Genomic DNA, 20,936 nt, shown 5'->3' on the forward strand with positions numbered 1-20,936 from the left:
TTTTAAAAGGTACTCAAGACCAAAGCCAGCTTCATGTTCTGAATCACATTTTGGGTCCCTACATTCATTGTGTTGAGTATTCCTTATTATGCTAGTGTAGTCTACTCAAACTACTGTAACAAAATACTGCCAACTAGATAGCCTAGACCACAGACATTTGTTTCCTCAGCATTCTGGAGGCTAGAAGTCCATGATCAACATGCAACTAAATTTGGTTTCTGGTGAGTGCTGTCATCCTAGCTCGTAGATGGCCACCTTCTCACTGTGTCCTCACGTGGCTGTTCCTCTGTGCACATGCCAAGAGAGTGCTCTTCGACGGCTCCTCCTCCTGGTGGTAGTAGGACACCACTACCATTGGATTACAGCCCCACCCTTATGACCTTATTTAACCTTAATTACCTCCCTAAAAGCCCCATCTTCAAATATATTGACATTGGGGATTCAACATATGAATTCAGGGGGATATATTATATAATTCAACCTTAACACTAACTTGGAAAAAGTTGACTTTTTTTTTTTTTTTTTTTTTTGTCCTTTTAAAATTTTACCCAACACTTTAAAATTGTTTGGTCCAGGTGCCTGGAGCCATAGTGCTAGGAACACTGGAAGCAGATTTCCTCTGCATTACATTTTACAAAGAAAAATTCACATTTAATTAAATTATTTCATGATGTACCTAGTTAATGGGAAAGGACACTTCAGCCACATGGGGTGAGGGTGGAGGCTAGACCAGAAGGGCTTAATACCATAAAATCATATTAAGTTGTTGACTAGAGGGCTCTTTCTTGGGCACTGTTGCAATTCTTGTCTCTAGTATCTTTTGAACCTGAAGGTGAGGTGTCAGGGGAAGTCTAAGTGACGTCTGAGAATTTTCTAAGAAACAATTAGATTCACCCCCAGAAGGCCTAGCCTTGGTCAGTGTGTGGAGACTGGTGACCTCCATATTATCACTCCCCTACATGCCTTGCAAGAGATCCCACCAGCCTGGGTTTCTAAAGATAGTACCTCTGCAGAGCACCCCCTTAGAGTGTGCAGAGCGGTGTTCACAATATCTCTGTAGGGCCTTGGTGGGCTTCAGGTAGTGTTGAGGGAGTCCAGAAAGGCTGAAGGGAACCCTATCTTGATCCAGGTAGGAAGAGAACCAGGGAACATAAATTGCAACAAGGAGAACAAGGAGGGTCTAAGTGTGGAAACTCAAAGTCTAAGACTGAGGAATAGAAGCTGTCTTCTGGGAAACAGCAAGGACAATGGATGCTGTGTTCCTAACCCTGTTCGTGGAACTGGCCTACAGGTGAGATGCAGGCGTGTCCAAGGACTGCCTATCCACTCACCTTCAGATGTCTCCTTCAGCAAAAAGCACAGTCTCTAAGCTCACAGTATGTCTTATGAGATGAGCATTCATTCATTCATTGACTGTAGACATGGCCTCTGCCCTTGAGGAATGTGCATTAAAGAGTGAAGAACAAGTCTGTAAATAAAAATAAAAACTAGAGTGCAGATAAGTGCTGATGGAGGCGTGTCCAGAGCGCTATGGGAAAACTCAAGGAAGAGCTGCTAACTGGGAGATAAGAGAAGTTTTCACAAAGGAAATGACATGTCAGCAGGGTCTTGAAGGCTTGGAAATCAGAATCTCAGGGAGGACACATGTGCAAAGGCACTGAGGTTTGGAACAGCCCCTTAGAAGTAATTCAACTTGCCTGGATGCAGGTAAGGACAGAAAGGTAAGCAGAATTCAGATCATGGTGAGCCCACATGCTTGGCCCAGAAGTTTGGGTTTTATCTCAAAACACAGATTGCTAAGGCTAGCAGTGTTAGGCTGTTGTTAACAACAATAATAGCTCTTATTGTATGCTTGTCCCATGACAAGCACTAAGCTCAGCTGTCTATATGAATTATTTTATTTCATTCTCTTAATAGGACAATGAATTCGATTTTAATGGAACTATTCGATAGATGAAGAAACTGAATCATGGAAAGGTTAAAGGTTAGGAAACAGCTGCAGTACAGAGCCAGTAAGTGGCAGAACTGGGATTTAAACCTCATCTTTCTAGATCCAAAGCCCATGCACTTACATAGCTGGGCTGTGCTGCTAGATGGAACAAGGTCTCAGAGTAGATGAAAGGTGCTGGACTTGACCTCAGTGGAATGAGCGTGGAAGGACGAGGGTCATTCTATCTCCTGCATTAAAGCAATAGCAGGAAGATCTGAGTTTTTGGAAAATTACTGTAGCAGCAATGGAGAAGTTTAGAGGTGGATACTGGAAGGAGCAAGACCAGTTAGGAGGATGAAGCAGTTACCCAAGTAGGAAAAATGGGGGCATCCATCAAGGCTTTGGTAGTGTGGAGGGGAAAACAGACGAGAGAGATTTAGGAGATAGAGTGGGACTTGGTAGCTGATTGGATGTGGGAGCTGAGGGAGGAAGAGAGGTCTTATTCACTATTGTATCCCAAGTGACCAACATGGTTCCAGGCACATAGTAGGTACTCGGTCTATATTTATTCCATGAACAGATGAATGGTGACTTGGTGCTTTCTGACTTGGTCCAGTGGGAGAGTTAAAAAGGAAATACAAATGGAGGAAGATGCTTTGCAGGGGTCAGGAGGGAAACAGTGCATTTGGAATGTCTGTGGTTCATTCAGTGTCATTTGGATATACTGGCAGGAAACTCTGGATAAATCTGGGCTTAAGAGAGAGGTTTGGGTGTTATCTCAGCACATGATGAGAATAAAACCTAAGGAATGGATGACATTTCTTGGAAAGACTGAAGAGAATAAGAAAATTCAGATTGGAGCTGAGAATACCATCGTGACAGGAGAAAGAGCAAAATCCAGTGAAAGAACAGAGAAGGAGCAATCTGAGAGGCGGGAGGAGAATCGGGATGCAAACACAGGAAGAGTTTCCAACTAGGGCATGTCTGATCATGGCAACGATGACAAATGTCTTGCTGGAAAAGTGCTAGAAGGAGACATTGGCTTTGGCCTTGGAAGAAGACTTTGCAGTGAAGCTCTAGGGTCAGCAACAGACAGCAGTGGGGTGGGAAGCAAAGGGATGGGAGGTGAGACTGTGGAGGCCAGGATGGGCAGTAGCCTGCGAGGGACATAGGATAGAGAGAAAGTTTGGAGTTACTTTGGGACATGTGTTTAAAATATTGGAACTGGAGTATGTTCGCAGGCTTAGGAAAAAATAAGCAAAGAGGGAGAGAGTGAAGGTATAGGAGAAGAGGGATGGTGACAGAAGGGAGATTCTGGAGTGAGAGGGCCATGGGATTAAGGATGCAGGGCTCCCTTTACAAGGAGCAGGGGGAGAAAGATGCTGTTGTGAGAAGGGGCTGAAAGGTTTGCTTGTGGGACTGTAAGAGGGACATGTGTCCCTTTGGTCTCCTCGTAGTCATGGAATGATTATGATGCATCCCTGGCGCCTGCACAGGAGGATCCTTCCTATAATTCATCTCCCTTGTAGGACCTCTGCTACCTGGGCATGGTAAGAAGCTAGGAATGTCCCAGGGACTGGGGCCCTCCAAGGGCAATGAAAAGGCCCAAAGAGAGAAGCAGGGATGCTGTGGTGTGGGAATGGCCAAGAACCTACATCAAGACACCAGCATTAACTGAGCATCTATGGACTGTGCACCTCTGCACTGTGGGAACAGAACTTACAGTCTTATTGGAGAGGCAAGTTAAGGATATGTCTGTAATCAATAAACTGGGAGTAAGACAAATAAAGACACCCCAATCCATCCTCCTGGAAACTTCCTAGATTCAAGGAACAGAGGAAAGAAGGCTCAGAGCAAGTGATGCAGGTCTGCTCCATGTGCAGTCTCCATGCCCTCCCTTCGACTGGGATGTCTTGGACAATGCTAACCTTGCCTTGGGCATTTGGGTTATCTCAGTCCTTAAAATATTAATCTAACATTAATTAATATCTACCTACAATAATTTTTCCCAAATTTCATCAGAAATGCCTTGGAGACACTTTAAAACCACAGATTCGAAAGCTCTTTTCCCCAAAGATCTGAGTCAGTGAGTCTAGGGTAGGTACCAGAACTTATTTTTAAAGAGCACCCTGGTGGTTCTGACCAGCTAAACTTCTGTCAACAATGCAACTCCTTCTCCCAGCAAAGCACACAGTGGCCCCCCCGCCCCATCTCTGCCTTTGGGCAACTCCAGCTTCAGCCACACTGAACTCAGGTTCAAAGACATGCCTGGCCCTTTAAGATCTGTCTAGGCACATCTGGTTCCAGTGTGCCTTCCCTTCTCCTCCAGGCAAATTCCTATCCTCCTTCGAGACACAGTCCAAACAACCCCTGTTCTGAGAAGCCTTCCTAACTTCATCACGTGTTGCTCCTTCCTGTTCCTACAGCACTTTTTGTTTTCTTGCATTTAGAATCTATTTCCCCCATAGCTCCTCAGCACCCCGAAAGCAGGAATAGCACTTTGTTTATTTCTTCCACAGTTAGCACAGTGCTGGGCACAGAGAAGCAGCTCAGTGATGTTTGAACATATGAGTGATTGTTGGAGGAGGAGCTCCTCTGGGATGGTTCCACCCATATTGGGCTTGAGATTCAGGCCTTCTTCCTCCAGGGCCTCCTCTTGTTAGGACCCTTCAGCTCAGCCTCGTGGAAAAACAAAGACGTAGACAGGACTGAAACCCAGACCTGCCTCGATGCCCCCTACCTACACACATCTGTCTTTCTTTTGCAGCTTCTCAGTATGAACACAAAACATGTGATCCGATTTGCACATGAACCTCACTTGATTTGATCAGGAAAGTTAACCACCTTTGCTAGAAAAGAATGAAAAGCGAGACAGGACAGAGATAGAGAATGAGGATGGGTGGGAGAGGGAGGGAGCAGGGAAAGAAGAGGGAAAGGAAAGCTCATTTCATGAACTTCAAAGCCAAAGATAACAGCGTTTTGATTATTCAGTCCTTGGGGATTATGACTGTCACTCTTCCCTTTGTAGACCTGAAGAATTGAGAAATAATTCTCCAGGCAAGTGATCAGCAGCTAGTGCAAATGTCAGGGACATACTCGTTGGCCCATTTGTTCACTCACTTATTCATTCAGCAAACATTTACTCACACCCTCTCTGTGCCAGACCCCGTGCAAGACGCCTGCGATCAGAGGTTTCTCGTGTACTTCCACAGCCCCTCCTCATGTCTGGGAGACCATTTAATAACCTCCTCAAGTCCAAAGCCTCATTCCTTTCCCTTATGCAGCTGCCTCCACTTCACATCATGTGCTGGCATTTCCCCTCCCCCAGATCTGGCTGTGGCCGTGCGGTATCCCCACGCACCTTCTCTGTTGCTGAAGACAAGCCCTGCCCCCTTGCTAGCCAGGATTTTGTACCCCTCCTGTCTCCCATCCAAGCTTCCCTGGTTTGAGCCCTCATCACACTGTATTGTAGTCTATGTACTCAGGGTCTGCTGTGAAGCTTTCTAGAAACTTTGAGGTCTCTTCGGGCAGTGGCCATGTTATCTTGCCTGCCAATACCCCTCCAAAGCCCAGCACTTGGCAAGTGTGTAACTGTTGAATGAATCGGTGAATAAATGAATCAGTCAATCAATGAGTGAATGAGTCAGTGAATGAGTAAAAGGACTTACTGCTCTCGAACCACCAAAATGAAACCTCAGGTAGTGACCAAAGTTCCAGAACCTCTGACCCTTCTCAGTCCCTGCTGGAGGCCTCTGTTCTTGAACTCCTGGGAGCTCAGGTCTTCAGCCTTCCCACTGGCCTCCCTTCCTCCTCACCCCAGGAGCTAATTCTCTAGCTCTTCCCTAGGGCCTCAGCAAGGCCCTGGAAGGAATCATGGTTCAAGCAGTGCCCAGGAAAAGTGAGTTCCCTTCCTTTCATGGAACTAATAGTTACACTGGCAGCAACATTGTAAACTGAGGCTGGGTGGGCCAAGGTCAGCCTCAGGAGCTTAAAGGAATGCTCTGAGGAGGAATATGGGAGGTAAGGGGCTGGAGCACAGCATTATGGCAGGGCCTTTAGCTAACCAGGAAGTGGCAGGGGCAGGCCTTGCAAAGTCTGTAGTTTCCAAGATGCTGAACTCTATCCTGCAGTTTCAGGAATTGGCAAACTCTTCTGTGGTGACGAACACCTGTCTTCAGAACCTATAGCCATTAGGTTGTTATTGACTGGGAGGTGCAGAAAATTCATCTGCAGAAGCTTAAACAACACACCGTTTATTTTCTCCACATATCGAAGGTCCAGAGGCAGAAAGTCCAGGGCTGGCTTGGTGGTTCCCTCCGGGTCTCATGCTCCTTGTATTTTTCCCTCTGCTGTTTTCTATATGGCTCTCATCCTCATGATCGCAAGAAGGCTGCTCCCTCTCTGTCCTCACATCTGTATTCCAGGAAAAGCAAGGAGAAGGATGAAGAAATGGTCTGAGGACTCCTCAACCCATGTTTCATTGCCCAGAGCTCTGTCACATAGCCACCTTTAGCTCTGAGGTTGGCTAGATACATTGCCATACTCCCAATACAGTTAGGGTTCTGTTAGGGAGAAACAAATGGAGGAAGGGACATTAAGTAACCCACTATCCATGTTGTTCACAGCATCCCAAAATAGGAACTAGATCAAAATGGAACTGTTTTGGTTTAAGTAGAGGCTTCCCTCCTCTGGCTCCTCTTCCATCCTTGCGGGTTGGCCCTGGAGTACCTTTATGGAACTCTGGGGTACCTGGGAGCCCAGTTTGAAAATAATTGCTCAAGGGAAGCCGTCAGCAAACTTTTTCTGTAAAGAGCTAGACAATAAATATTTTAAGCTTTAAAGTCCATGTAAGGTCTCTGTTGCATATTCTTCTATGTTGTAGGTGTTGTTTTTTCACTCATGGAAAGGGTAAAAAAATTATTCTTAACTCGAAGGGCCATGTAAAAATAGGCTATAGGACAGATTTGGTCTGAGAGCTAGTTTTCCAACCCCTGCTGTAGGAGATAGGGAGGTGCTAAGAGTATTCAGTACAGAGTGAAGGATAGGCAGCAGAGACAGACAGCCCAGTTAGGAGAGTGTTGTAGCAAAACAGTCCTTAAACAAAACAGCCTCAGTCTACATCTCCCGGGACTCTAGCTTCCCACAAAACTCCCCTGAGCTGGCAGATCCTCTGCAGCCTTGTACAGGCATTGGGCACAGGCTGGCAGCACCCAGAGTCCTGTCTTTTGGCTGATCCTGGACAGCATGTGGCAAGGGGAGAATGTTCTCCAGGGCCTCTAGTGGGTGTCCTCCAGGGTCCCACTCCATCCCCCATGATTCTCAGGACAAGGTGGCTATGACACCCCCTAATTTCTCCTCATGCTCTTGGACCCTGCATCAGCCTCCCCCGGTCTCTCTGCCTCTAGTCCTCTCTTCACACTGAATTATAGCTTGCCATCAACTTGACCCTGAAGTCCAGACTGCCTGCTCTGGCTACAGGTAAAATCACCTGCAGACTCAGCCAGTCTCTTCTTCCTGTCCCACCCTCCTTGGCCCTTCACTGCTCACAATGTAGCCTGGGCTGAGCCCACACACACCCTTCTCCATCCCGCCAGGCCCAGACCCACCTCCTCCATGGACTCCCTCCATCTCTCTCCTCTTTGCACTCCTCCAACACTCACCACCGGCACCATGTCCTCGGCATTTAGATTCTGCTCTAAATTTTCAGGCAGGCAAGATAACTTATGGGAAGCAGCTAGCTCTGGGCTTGGCACATGGCAGGTGCTCAGTAATTATGTCCTAGATGATGGGTTTGTTTATTCATTTATCTAATGGGTTTAAATTGGGTGTCTGAGCTGTATACAAATGTGCCTCTGTGATCATGCCTATTTCATGTGCTGCCATTTCTCCTGCCTCCGAAAGGCGCTTTGTGAGCTTGATTGATCTGCATGTTAGTTAATGAGTCATTATAGGAGCCTGTCTTTAAACAAAAGCCAAAGCAGAGAAGGAAAAAAAGAAAAGAAAAAAAGAGAGCGCTAGTACATTGTGCACTAGAGGCTCGTCCCGAAACTGCAGCATTGTGTATGTTGAACAGTCTTCTTGTGTAATTAGCTCCTGCATCAGGGTCGGCACTCTGAAATGTGGTTCACATCAATGGCAGCTCTAACCAGTGATGTGAATCATTTTATAGCTCTGGGTTCTGGCCTTCAAAGCAATATTTTCCCATTATAGGCCTAATAATCATACACTCCCTTTTTGGAGGTGGCTGGGTGAGCAGTGTTCTCTGCCCCAGGGCTGGCTGGAAGGGGCTGATATGGTGAGAATGTGCAGCCAGGCCCCTCAGTCCCTGCAGAGCCCAGGCCCTTCCTCCAGCAGAAGACACTACCTGCCTTGTGGTGTTTTATATGCAGCAACTGTTTCCTGACCCCCTGCTGGGACCCAGAAAAAAGAACTCCAGGAAAGTTTGAGAGAAAACAGAGGCTTAAGTCATGCTTCCTACCTTGTGGGCCTGTGACCTTGTTGGAACACCATGAGGTGGTAGAGCAGAGTGACAAAGAGCCTGGCCTCTGCCTGGTGGGAGTCATGGCTCTTCCACTTACCTGTGTGACCCCAGGAAAATTGCCTAAATTCTGTGCTTAGCCTGTCCCATTTGTGAAATGGAGGTACTCAAAGTAGCTATTGTGCTGTATTGGGGGAACCCGCCCCCAATATTTCAGTGTAGGTTCTTTCTATTTTCCATAAGTGTCAGCCAGCTGAGAAATAAAGAGAAAGAGTACAAAGAGAGGAATTTTACAGCTGGGCCTCCGGGGGTGACATCACATATCAGTAGGACCATGATGCCTACCTGAACCTTAAAGCCTGCAAGTTTTATTAAGGATTTCAAAAGGGGAGGGGGTGCAAGAACAGGGAGTTAGGTCACAAGATCACATGCTTCAAAGGGCAAAAAGGAGAACAAAGATCGCCTGCTTCTGAGGAAACAAGACAAAGGCAAATTCAGAACTACTGATAAGGGTCTATGTTCAGTGGTGCACGTATTGTCTTGATAAACATCTTAAACAATAGAAAACAGGGTCGAGAGCAGATAACTGGTCTGACCTCAAATTTACCAGGGTGGGGTTTTTTCCCCACCCTAATAAGCCTGAGGGTACTGCAGGAAACCAGGTCATATTTCAGTCCTTATCTCAACTGCATAAGACAGACACTCCCAGAGCAGTCATTTATAGACCTCCCCCAAGGAATGCATTCCTTTCCCAGGGTCTTAATTATTAATATTCTTTGTTAGGAAAAGAATTTAGTGATATCTTCCCTACTTGCATGTTCATTTATAGGCTCTCTGCAAGAAGAAATATATGGCTGTATTCTGCCCGACCCTGCAGGCAGTCAGACCTTATGGTTGTCTTCCGTTGTTCCCTGAAAATCGCTGTTACTCTGTTCTTTTTCAAGGTTCTCTGATTTCATATTGTTCAAACACACATGTTTTACAATCAATTTGTACATTTAACACAATAGTGGTCCTGAGGTGACATACATTCTCAGCTTACAAAGATAACAGGATTAAGAGATTAAAGACAGGCATAAGAAATTATAAAAGTATTAATTTGGGGAACTAACAAATGTCCATATTAAAATGAAATCTTCACAATTTATGTTCAGAGATTGAAGTAAAGACAGGCATAAGAAATTATAAAAGTATTATTTGGGTACTGATATATGTCCATATTAAAATGAAATATTTACAATTTATGTTGCTCTGCTGCGGCTCCAGCCAATCCCTCCATTCGGGGTCCCTGACTTCCTGCAATAGTACTGCATTTCTCATGAGACGATATGTGTAAAGTGTTCAGAACAGAATTGAGCACATTGTAGGTACCAGCTCTTAGAGTGATGAAATCTCATAAGAGAAGATGATCAAAGACTATGATTGTCTTGAAGAATCTCCTAGACCAGGGATCAGCAAATTACAGCCTACAGGCCAAATACAGCTCTTTGCTTTTTTTTTTAAATAAAGTTTTATTGGAACACAGCCACACCCATTCATGTACACATCATGTATGGCTATGTTCATGCTACATCAACAGAGCTGAATATCTGTGACACAGATCACATGACACACAAAGGGGGAAATATTTACTATCTGGCCCTTTACAGAAAAAGTTTGCCAACCTTTGTTCTAGAAGGTAACAACTGTGAAGGGTCTGAAAGCCTAGCAATCCATCCATGCTAGAGAAGTGGGAAAAGTTTGGAAAATGTTCTCCCAGTCAACATTTTGTCAGCCCCTGGCATGGGCCTGGCCCACCGACAGAAACTGATACAGAGGCAGTGAGGCCTGACCCCTGCCCTCCAGGAGTTCATGGTGTAGTGGAGGAATAAGTGAACAGACCCATCACAGTCCAGCAGGTAAGTGCTAAAACAGATGAGAGGAAGGGACTGAGCCGGGGCTGCTCCCCTTGTCAAGGTTAGTCAGAGAGAACTGAGACAAGTCAGGCTCACAGATGAGGAGAAATATGCTAGGGCAGTGACAGGGAGCAGGAAGAGCCTGCATAAGTCAGGGTCATGAATAGACTGCCCTGGTGTGAATGCCCAGGGCCTCAAGTGGCCACACAGGCTGTGCAGTGGAGGGCAGTCAGCAGGCCGCAGGTGCAGAGATGCCCTCCTTGTGTTTCATGCTAGGAAATGAGACTCCAAGAAATGTTCTGTAAAGCAGGAGTGTGGAGTGTGAGAGATGGGTAGGAGATCCCAGCCTGAGCAAATGATCCCGTGACGATGCCATTAGCCAACAGGGAACATTCTGGATAGGAAACCCAGAAAGGGCAAGTAATCCCCACTCACTATTAACAAATCTCATCTCCTATTTACTAACTCACTCCAAATGCTGCTTGCTACAGGCTCACATCCCATCTCACCTAGAACTTCCTACAGGCTCACATCCCACCTCACCTAGACCTTGCTATGGGCTCACATCCCACCTCACCTAGACCTTGCTACAGGGCCACATCCCACCTCACCTAGAACTTCCTACAGGCCCACGTCCCGCCTCACCTAGACCTTGCTACGGGCTCATATCCCATCTCACCTAGAACTCCCTACAGGTTCACATCCTGCCTCACCTAGACCTTGCTACAGGGCCACATCCCGCCTCACCTAGACTTTGCTATAGGGCCACATCCCGCCTCACCTAGACCTTGCTACAGGCTCACATCCTGCTTCACTGAGATCTTGCTACAGGTCCACATCCCACCTCGCCTAGACCTTACTATAGGCTCACATCCAACCTCACCTAGACCTTGCTACAGGTCCACATCCCACCTCACCTAGACCTTGTTACAGGCTCACATCCCGCCTCACCTAGACCTTGCTACGGGCCCACATCCCGCCTCACCTAGACCTTGCTACGGGCCCACATCCCGCCTCACCTAGACCTTGCTACGGGCCCACATCCCGCCTCACCTAGACCTTGCTACGGGCCCACATCCCGCCTCACCTAGACCTTGCTACGGGCCCACATCCCGCCTCACCTAGACCTTGCTACGGGCCCACATCCCGCCTCACCTAGACCTTGCTACGGGCCCACATCCCGCCTCACCTAGACCTTGCTACGGGCTCACATCCCGCCTCACCTAGACCTTGCTGTGGGCTCACATCCTGCCTCACCTAGAACTCCCTACGGGTTCACATCCCGCCTCACCTAGACCTTGCTACAGGCTCACATCCCACCTCACCTAGACCTTACTACAGTCCCACATCCCACCTCACCTAGATCTTGCTACAAATTGGCCTCCTGGCTTTCAACTCTTCCTCAATGCTCCTGTTCCTAGATTGAAAATCTCATGTCATGCCTTTGCTGCCAACGCTTCCATAACTCCCCGTTGACTTTAGGACAAAGCCCAAAATTCTCAGCATTACCAGCAGCCTCTCATAATCTGACTCCTCCTACTTCTCTCATATCGCCACGCTTCACCTCCCCCGCACTTAAACAACTACACAGTAGTTAGACCTCTCTGGTCAAATCACCCTGTTCCACGCCCCTGCCCTTCCCTCTGCCTGGGTTGCTTTCCCTTCCGTATCCATTGGTTGAATTCCAGTTCATCTTCCAAACTCAGCCTGGGTTTCATTTCCTCCAGGAAGCCGCCTTTAACCTTTCTCCCAGTCAAAAGCAATCACTTCCTTCCTGTTCTGTGTCTATCTGTAGACCCACTGATGTGCTCAGATACTATTATCCAGAGATGCATCTTTCTGTGACTCTCAGGCACTTCAGAGGAGCCCTGCATAGACACTACCCAGGCTTATGAATGAGGGCAGTGTCAATTTGCCTCTGGGATACCTGAGAAAGCACCTTGCAGTAACGCTTTGCAGGGTCCCTGGCAGGACGTGGGTGCTGGACTGTTTGGTTTGGATGGAGGAAACCTGCAGAAGGTGTCAGCCACAACTAGGAAAAAATATCCACGGAAATTATATACTCCTTGAGTTGTAGAACAGAAAGCAAAGGAGCAACTTCATTCTCCCTGTTGGGGGAATGAAGATCATCATCAGATTGAAACCAGACTGAAACAGACAAAAAGAGATACAGATGAGACATCAGGAGTGGGTGCCTGTGTGTGTCCTGTCCTTATGAATGGCACCATCCCCCACCCATCCAATTGCACAAGCCAGAAACCTGCAACTTATCCTAGATCTTTCCCTCCCCTCAGCGCCACATGCATCCTGTCGCAAAGCCCTAAATATCACGAGGAACTGCCCTCTTCTCCGTCCACACTGCTACTCTTCCATCGTTCACCTGCACTACCACAAAAGCCTGCAACCATCTTCACCACCAGCCTCACTCCTGAATCAGTTCCACATATACTGCCACACTGACATTTTCTCGAACACCTATGTGTCCCTGTCACCCACTATTTAAAACTCTACTGCTCCTCCCCTGGGATAAATTCTAATTTTGGAGGGTAGATGTATGAGACTTTTTGAACCAAGCTCCAGGGAAACTTTTCAAATTCTAGACCTTCCCAAGTCACCTCCTTGCACTGAAGGCCCGGTCACATTATCCCCCAGAGCCAGGCAGCTAGCAGGTATGTTCAGTTTGCAGATCTGCTAGCAACAGACACTGAATAATTTGTTCTGGAATGTTCCATCTCTGCCATAACTCAGGCCCTGTGCAGCTGACTCCTTCCTAGAGCATCCCCCTCCCTCCCTTTCCAAGCATCCCCCTTTGGCCTGACAGGGTCATCAGTAGCCTTCAGAATTTCCTCAGACACCCCCATGTCCAGTAGTGCCTGCCCCTGACTTCAGCTGGGTGAGCCATAGGCTCCTCTTCGCTCCCCCAGCCCCCTGTAGCATCCATCGCACCCCAGTGCTGTGGTTATCAGTTTGCATTTCTATCTCCCCTTCTTACCAAGGGCAGGGACCATGTCGTGCTCATTGTGGAAACCCACTGCCCAGCCTGGCATATGGCGAGTGCTTAGTAAATATTTGTGGAAGGCAGGATTAAAACAAGAGGGAGGAATCTTGTTGAAATCTCTTTCTGAGAACATTCATTTATTCAACAAATAAACAAATGAAAAGGATGGAGAAAAGCAGGCAGAGGAGAAGATGAGAGAAACTTCTGCAGGTCCCTGGGGGCAAGAGAGCTGAGATTCCACATGTGGCCTGAAAAATTGCCAACAAGCCAGTGGGGATTTCTATGCATTAAGGCGTGAAGAAAGAGTCTAATCATCTCGCTGTTGGCCAGATGTGCCCGGTTGCTGTGACAGCCATCGGAATTGGCCAGATGTGCCATGAACATCTTCAGAAACATCAGGGGGCCCTGGAGACCGCATGGCCTAGAGAGAATAGTTCACTCATTCAAGTGGCACAGAAATGGTCAGTTTGTGTAGGATGGTGTCACCAGTGACTGAGCATTGGGACATAACACAGAAAATCCTTCCTCCCCTCAAAGCTTTGGAAGCCTTCCTCACAACCCCTACCCGCTCCTAACCCTGTGCTCCCTCCCCAGGTGATCAAGCTTGCCTTTGAGGAGTTTGATTTGGAGAGGGGCTATGACACCCTGACGGTCGGGGATGGTGGTCAGGATGGGGACCAGAAGACAGTTCTCTACATGTAAGTGCAGTGGGGCGTGTTGTTTGGAAGGTGGAATGGTGGCTGGGGTTGGTGAGGTGGGGTTTGTGGAGTCCTGCCTGGTCCCTAGACCATGCTACAGCAAAGACAGTATCCTGCAGTGTTCGTAGTTTCAGCAATAATCCCTCCACCTCTCTCTATTCTGACCAAGGGGAAAAGAGCACTGGGCACCTTCTCACTGAATTCGTATGAAATGTGAACAGAATGAGCAGTCTGTCAGGGGGCAGGGGAGATGGAGGTTTTGTGGATGAACCTGGAGCCTTCCACTGGCTGGCTGCTTCCATGCAGACCCTGATACTGCCACCCTGACAGTTTTTACTCCAGGCCACATCCAGCCATGGCAGTCTGACCCCAGACAGAGATAATGCAAATGAGTTGCTAATCTTTCTGTGTGCTCAGAACTCCCTGGGAAATGGATGGTTTCAGAGAATCAGGACCATATAGACATAGTGGCCACACTTCCTGAGCTGAAAAAGACCAGTATGACATGTTACAGACAAGGGAGAGGAGAATATCAAGCTGTCATGAGATTCCACTATGTTGAGCCTGTGCTCTTTGGGACCATTTAGCTTCTCTTTTGCCCACCACCAATAGCCTGACTTGAAAACCAGGAAAAAGGCCAAGCGTGATGGTGCACTGATGTAATCCCAGCACTTTGGGAGGCCAAGGTGAACAGATTGCTTGAGCTCAGGAGGTCGAAATGAGCCTAGGCAACATGGTGAAAACCCATCTCTACAAAAAATACAAAAATTAGCTGGATGTGAGGGTGCACGCCTGTAGTCCCAGCTACTCAGGAGGCTGAGGCAGGAGGATAGCTTAAGCCTGGGTGGTTGAGGCCGCAGTGAGCTGAGAGCATTGCATTACACTCTAGCCTGGGTGACAGAGTGAGATCCTGTCTAAAAACAGAAAAAAAAAAAAAAAAAGTCAGGAAATGCTTCTGTTCAGGGCATGTGGCTCAGCTTCAGAGACAAACAGGCCTGACCACATCCACCTCCTTTCCAGGAAGGAGGTGGAGGGTCACCAACATTAAACACCTACCATGCTCCCAGGCACTGGGATGGAAACTTTTGCATCAGTTATCTCACTCAAGCCCCGGTGTTATTATTCTTGTTTAACAGATGGGGAGACTGAGGCCCAAAGGTTTCAGAGAAGGTTGATAGCAGAACCAGCACTCAAGTTCATTCTTTTGATTTCAGCAAAGGACAATGTCCCATGCCACACTCCCAACAAGGCTAGCTCCAGGATATCTCTTTCCGGTTCTAATGCTGAATGAGAAATGGCCATTTAGTAACAGCTGGCTTGACCAGAGGCTGTTCTTTTCTGGGTGTTTCTCGCAACTTCCCTGCACCTACCTGGAGATGATGCTATACAGGCAGTTACATGACTCATCTTATCCAATGGTACCCAGTGAATCAGGTGACATGGCTGGGACCTGGGATTTCTCCAGACAAAGGAATGGAACGTGAGCCCACAGGGCATTCTGCCCCATGCCTAATTCACTGTATTAGTGAGGGTTCTCCAGAGAAACAGAACAATAAGAGATAGAGAGAGAGAGAGAGAGATTATGATTGATAGATAGATAGATAGATAGATAGATAGATAGATAGATAGATAGAAAATAGATGATAGATGATTGATTGATCGATTGATTGATAGATGATAGATGATATACAGATAGATGATAAGTAGATGATTGATAGATGATAGATGATAATGATAGATAGAAAATAGATGATAGATGATTGATTGATAGATGATAGATAGATGATACACAGATGGATGATAAGTAGATGATAGATGATTGATAGATGATAGATAGATGGTAGATAGATAGGTAGATAGATAGATAGACAGACAGACAGACAGACAGACTAACAAATAGCAATTAGATGGGCGGACAGATAATTTGTTGTAAGGAATTGTCTCATGTGATTTTGGGAGACTGACAGATCCCAAGATCTTCCAAGTGAGTTAAGAAGCTAGAGACCCAGGATAGTCAATAATGTAGTCACAGTCCAAATGCCAGTAGGTTCAAGATCCAGGAAGAGCTGATGTTACAGTTCAAGTTCAAAACCAGAAATAAGCTGATGTCTCAGTTTAAAGCCAATTGGACAGGAGGAATTCTCTTATTCAGAGGAGGGTCCGTCTTTTTGTTCTGTTTGGCCCTTCAACTGATTGGATGAGGTCCATTCACCTTGGAGAGGGCGATCTGCTTTACTCAGTCTGTTGATTTCAATGTTCATCTCATTCAAATGCATTCTCACAGAAACACCCAGAATAATGTTTGACCAAGTATCTGGGTACCCTGTGGCCTAGTCAAGTTAACACATGCAATTCACCATCACACTTACCTTTCCCCCTCACTTGGTGCGTCCCCATCTCTCATTTTCTGCCCTAGTTTACTGACCCATATGGTGCCTCAGCTCTTTGTGCCCAAGAGACTAGGATCCTAGCTCTCTTTCTTCCACAATCCCAATGTGCTTTGACATAGAGAAAACCTTGGAATAGCAGAGCTTTTGAAAAGGCTATTGAGGATCATACCATACAATCCCCTCATTTAACATAGAGTGAAAAAGCCCAGGGAGGCTCAACTGCTTGCCCAAGGTCCCACAGCAAATGAATGGCAGACTCAGAGCCTGGTGTTGTAATTGGGTCAAACAGAGGAAAAGCAGGGGTCCCAGCCTTTTCCCTTGCTCATCAGCACCCCAGAGTCAGGAGCCAGCACTGGCCTGGCCACAATCCTTACTCAGCTTGTCAGAGCCCAGGCTCAGGGACACCACACAGGCCAAGCTGTTGGATCCCAGGTGCTCTATCCCAGCTCTACTTCCATATCCCCCATGGTGTGATGACCTCTTTGCAGCCGACTTGACAGCCTCCCAAGCTCTGAGACCCTGGGTGAAGCAGAGATTAGGACTCATTAGTTCAATTGCCCACTCCACAACCCCCTGCCTCCATCTGTGCTGGTAATTTATCTGATCTCAACAAAATGATGAGGTTGGATTTCTTCTGGAAATCCCAACCTGCACAGGGGACTCCTAGTTCTGCCACTGTATCAGGTTGACCTTGGGGAAGCCACTGCCCATTCTGCCCTTCCGTATTCTCATCTGTACTATGGACTGACAACCCCTACCTTCCTGGCAGCGGGGCCATTAAATGAGATAATGGGTAGGAAATTGATAAGCACAGTATCTTACATGGGTAGGTGCTTGGGGTTGGGATTCTGAATTGAATCCCCCCTCCCCCCGCACCCATGCTTAAACCCTCTTCTTCAAAAAGAATGTGGCCCTCAGATAATGACTGTACTTTAAGCCTTTTTCCTGATCCTAGAGTGGAAGGAGATGGTTCATTGAAAGAATGACTTGGGTTCCAACTGGGGAAATGGGTTTCTGTGAGGGGAAACCCACATAAAGACAGCAAGGAGGTGGGGGTAGGGGAGGTCTTTTCTGCAATACAGGTCACACAAAAGATCAAAAGTTGCAAGAATGTAGATACCCCCTTGATTGGATTTAGCTCTAACTATCCCTGTCCCCTGAGCAAGTAAGGACACAGATCTCCCTTGTGAACCCAAGGGTCTGGGCTAGGGAGTAAAAGTTGAGATTCAACCCATGAGATTCTACCCATGGCCGAGGGAGAGACAGGATGAGTCTTCCCAGCACATGGAGAGCATGCTGCTGGGCTCCAATGTCGGAAACACAGTGGGGCCCAGAATTTGCCCAAGTGAGCCTGGATCCTGGATAGTCCTTTAGATATCATCAGTCAGGCAGTCATTCTATTCGGGTGTCATGGTGGAGAGCATACCTCTAAATATCTCTCTCCTGCCAGCCTGACAGGTACATCGGTCCCGGATCTCATTGTCAGCACCAATCATCAAATGTGGCTCCTCTTCCAGACTGATGGCAGTGGCAGCTCCCTGGGATTCAAGGCTTCTTATGAAGGTAACTGCTTTTGGCAAGCCAGATGAACTGTGTCCTGGGAGTCAGAGACTTGGGGTCTGGATTTGGAGTCAGAATTTTTCTTTTTTTTTTTTTTTCTTGAGATGGAGCTCACTCTGTTGCCCAGGCTGCAGTGCCGTGGCACGATCTCAGCTCACTGCAACCTCTGCCTCCCAGGTTCAAGTGGTTCTCCTGCCTCAGCCTCCCGAGTAGCTGGGACTACAGGTGCACACCAACATGCCCGGCTAATTTTTGTATTTTTAGTAGAGACGGGGGCTCACCATGTTGGCCAAGCTGGTCTCGAAGTCCTAACGTCAAATGACCCACCTGCCTCAGCCTCCCAAAGTGCTGGGATTGCAGGCGTGAGCCACCGCTCCCAGCCCTAGGATCCTGGTTCTCCCCTGCACTAGCTTCCTCCCCCTTAGGCATGTTATTCCACTTCTCTGAGCCTCAGTCCTCTCTTTGTTCTGAGGCCCTTCTGGTTGTTTTGAGGATGATCTGGGATAAAACACTTAAAATACTAGGCACGCAGCATCAGATGCACACCTCAGTTCCATCCCCAGTTCATACCTGGTTCATGGAGACTTTTAAGAGGTGTCACTTATTTTTAAAATCTTTAGAGAGGACAGTAGCTTCCCAGGCTACCCTATTTGGGTAGCATGTGATGAGTGAGTGACTCTGTGCATAGGGCTAGGAACAGATAAACACCACTGTTGGTGGCCTGAGAAAGATGCAGACGAGAGTCTTTATCTCTTGCTTAGAATAGGCATTAAGGGAACTGCAAAACCTGGGGCCCAGAAGATACCCTCAACATCATCCTTCTGAACACTTCCAAACCCCCTTTGGCTGGTAACAGCTAATGCCAGTCCCTACAAAGATGGAGGGAGAAGCCATCCACAAGTTACTGTTAAGCCCCTCTTAGGTACCAGACACTAGACCAGCGCAACAGGGACAGACCCATCAAGTCTAGGCGTTGCCTCAAGGGCCTTGTGCTCTAGTGGTGAGATGGACGGGAAAGCAAACGAAGTGGCATGCAGAAGAGCTGCCTGGACAGTGCCAGTGGGAGCACAGAGAAGGCAGCAGACATCTTTTCAGGAACGTCTGAAAGGGGATCAGGAAAGGGTTTTGTCACAAAAGTGAGCCTAAAGTCCTCAAAATGACTAGGTGGCTACTAGGGAGACAGGGGCCCAGGGAGCGGGGAGAAGGTGTCCCTTCAGTGTGGCTCACACACCATACCCCCAGTGTACCATAGGTTCCTCCTGCTCCAGGACCTGTACTCTGTTTCCAAACTGGGTACAAGTACACAGGAGGTGTATTCGTGTTCTTGGGCTGGCTGACTTCACACAATGGACATTTATTCTCTCACAGTCTGGAGCCTGGAAGTCTGACATCAAGGCTCAGCAGGGCCATGCCCCGACTCTGGGTAGAATCCTCCCCTGCTTCTTCCTAGCTTCTGGTGGTGGCTGTGAGTCCTTGCTGTTCCTTGGCTGTAGCTGCATCACTCCAATCTCTGCTTTTGTCATCACATGCCTTCCTGTGTGTCTCTCTGTCCTCTTCTTATAAGGACACCAACATATTAGACTAAGGGCCCTCCCTACTCCAGTATGGTCTCATCTTAACTTGATTACATTTGCAGCAACTCTGTTTCCAAATAAGGTCGCTTTTATAAGTACTAGAAGTCAGAACTTCAGCATGTCTTATTGGGGAACACAGCTCACCCCATCACAGGAGGCTAGCCCATCCTACACTGTCATACAGTGATGTCTCCTGGGGTAAAGATGACAGCTATACTGAGATTTTTTAAGAATAGGAGGCTATGTGTCTAGGGAAGGCAGAACAGCAGACAGAAAATACTTAGACTCTGTGTGCAGATCCTGGTTCTGTCACTTTCTAGCTCCATGGCAGATCATGGAGCCTTTCTCAAGATCTGTTTCTTCATCTGTGAAATAAAGATAATAAAACAACCTGGGTCACAGAGGTCCTGTGAAGATGGTTAGATTAAGAAATGTGAACATAAGAAATGTTGCAAATTGCAAAGCAATTAGTGAGTGACTAATGAGCCAATACACAGGTAGTTCAATGAGTGGGCTGTTCTAGTGCATAAAATTATACATCAGCAGCTGTGGGGCCAGACAAAACTATCAGGAGACCTTGATTCAGGACCAAGCCCTGTCACTCACTACTTTGAAAAGGGGAGTGGAGATGGATGCAAAGTTTCTAAGTTTTCCCCCATTTCAGAAATTCTATGGATGTTCAGCAGTGAATGTTCCCCAAAGCAGGGAGGAACGATTCCATGTCATCCCCATGCCCTTAATCTGTCCATATTTTGCCAATGGTTTGGATAAGCTGTAAACAGCGTGAACTTGAAAGGGACAACAATATCAGTCAGCAAACAGAGTGCAGAAAGATCTGGGTTGGGTAGAGTCGTTGACTAAATTAGTAGGAAAAGATAAAATGGGAATAAATATCAAGTCATGGTTTAAGACTTAAAAAAATTAGCTGCTGGAATTTATCCCAGGAAGTTAGTTGTGTTTTATCGTGCCCTGAGCAGGCACCAGATAATTGAGCTTAGATGTGGGACCTCAGCTTGGATAGATAAGGAGAGGATTTAAGGCAATTCCTGTAAGAAATGATGATGGCCCCCGAATGTTTATTCAGGGGAGGAAGTGGACTCGGGAGATTTGAGAGCTGTGTCCGGATATTTGAAGGGCTTTCATGTGGGAAAGAGGAATTAGATGCGTTTGGTGTGATTTTGTTGGAAAAGAAAGGGACGTAACACTTGTTGAAACCCTGCTATGTGCCAGAGCTTTGTGTTCATTATTTCGGGATTTTCACAGATTTTTACCCTGCAAAGACCTGGGGTACCCTCCAGGGACCTCTGTGGTAGGATAGGGCATGCCCAGGATGGAGGGTTCTGACCATCCTGCCTCTATTTTTTCTCTTTTCTTCTCTTTTGTTCTTTGTAAGCCTTGTTTTAAGACAGGATT

General features: G+C 47.2%; 1 protein-coding gene across 1 annotated transcript in view; it reads left to right on the plus strand.

The window, feature by feature from the left end:
* The window catches only part of CSMD2 (CUB and Sushi multiple domains 2), a 649,885-nt gene that overhangs the window by 360,955 nt on the left and 267,994 nt on the right, over positions 1-20,936 (plus strand). Inside the window, exons 11-12 of the mRNA XM_015134762.3 lie at positions 13,896-13,999; positions 17,840-17,952. Coding sequence (XP_014990248.3) covers positions 13,896-13,999; positions 17,840-17,952 — 217 coding nt within the window. The remainder of the gene's footprint in view (positions 1-13,895; positions 14,000-17,839; positions 17,953-20,936) is intronic.

Source organism: Macaca mulatta, chromosome 1 (genome assembly GCF_049350105.2).
Source record: "Macaca mulatta isolate MMU2019108-1 chromosome 1, T2T-MMU8v2.0, whole genome shotgun sequence".
In the NCBI taxonomy this organism is placed as follows: Eukaryota; Metazoa; Chordata; class Mammalia; order Primates; family Cercopithecidae; genus Macaca; species Macaca mulatta.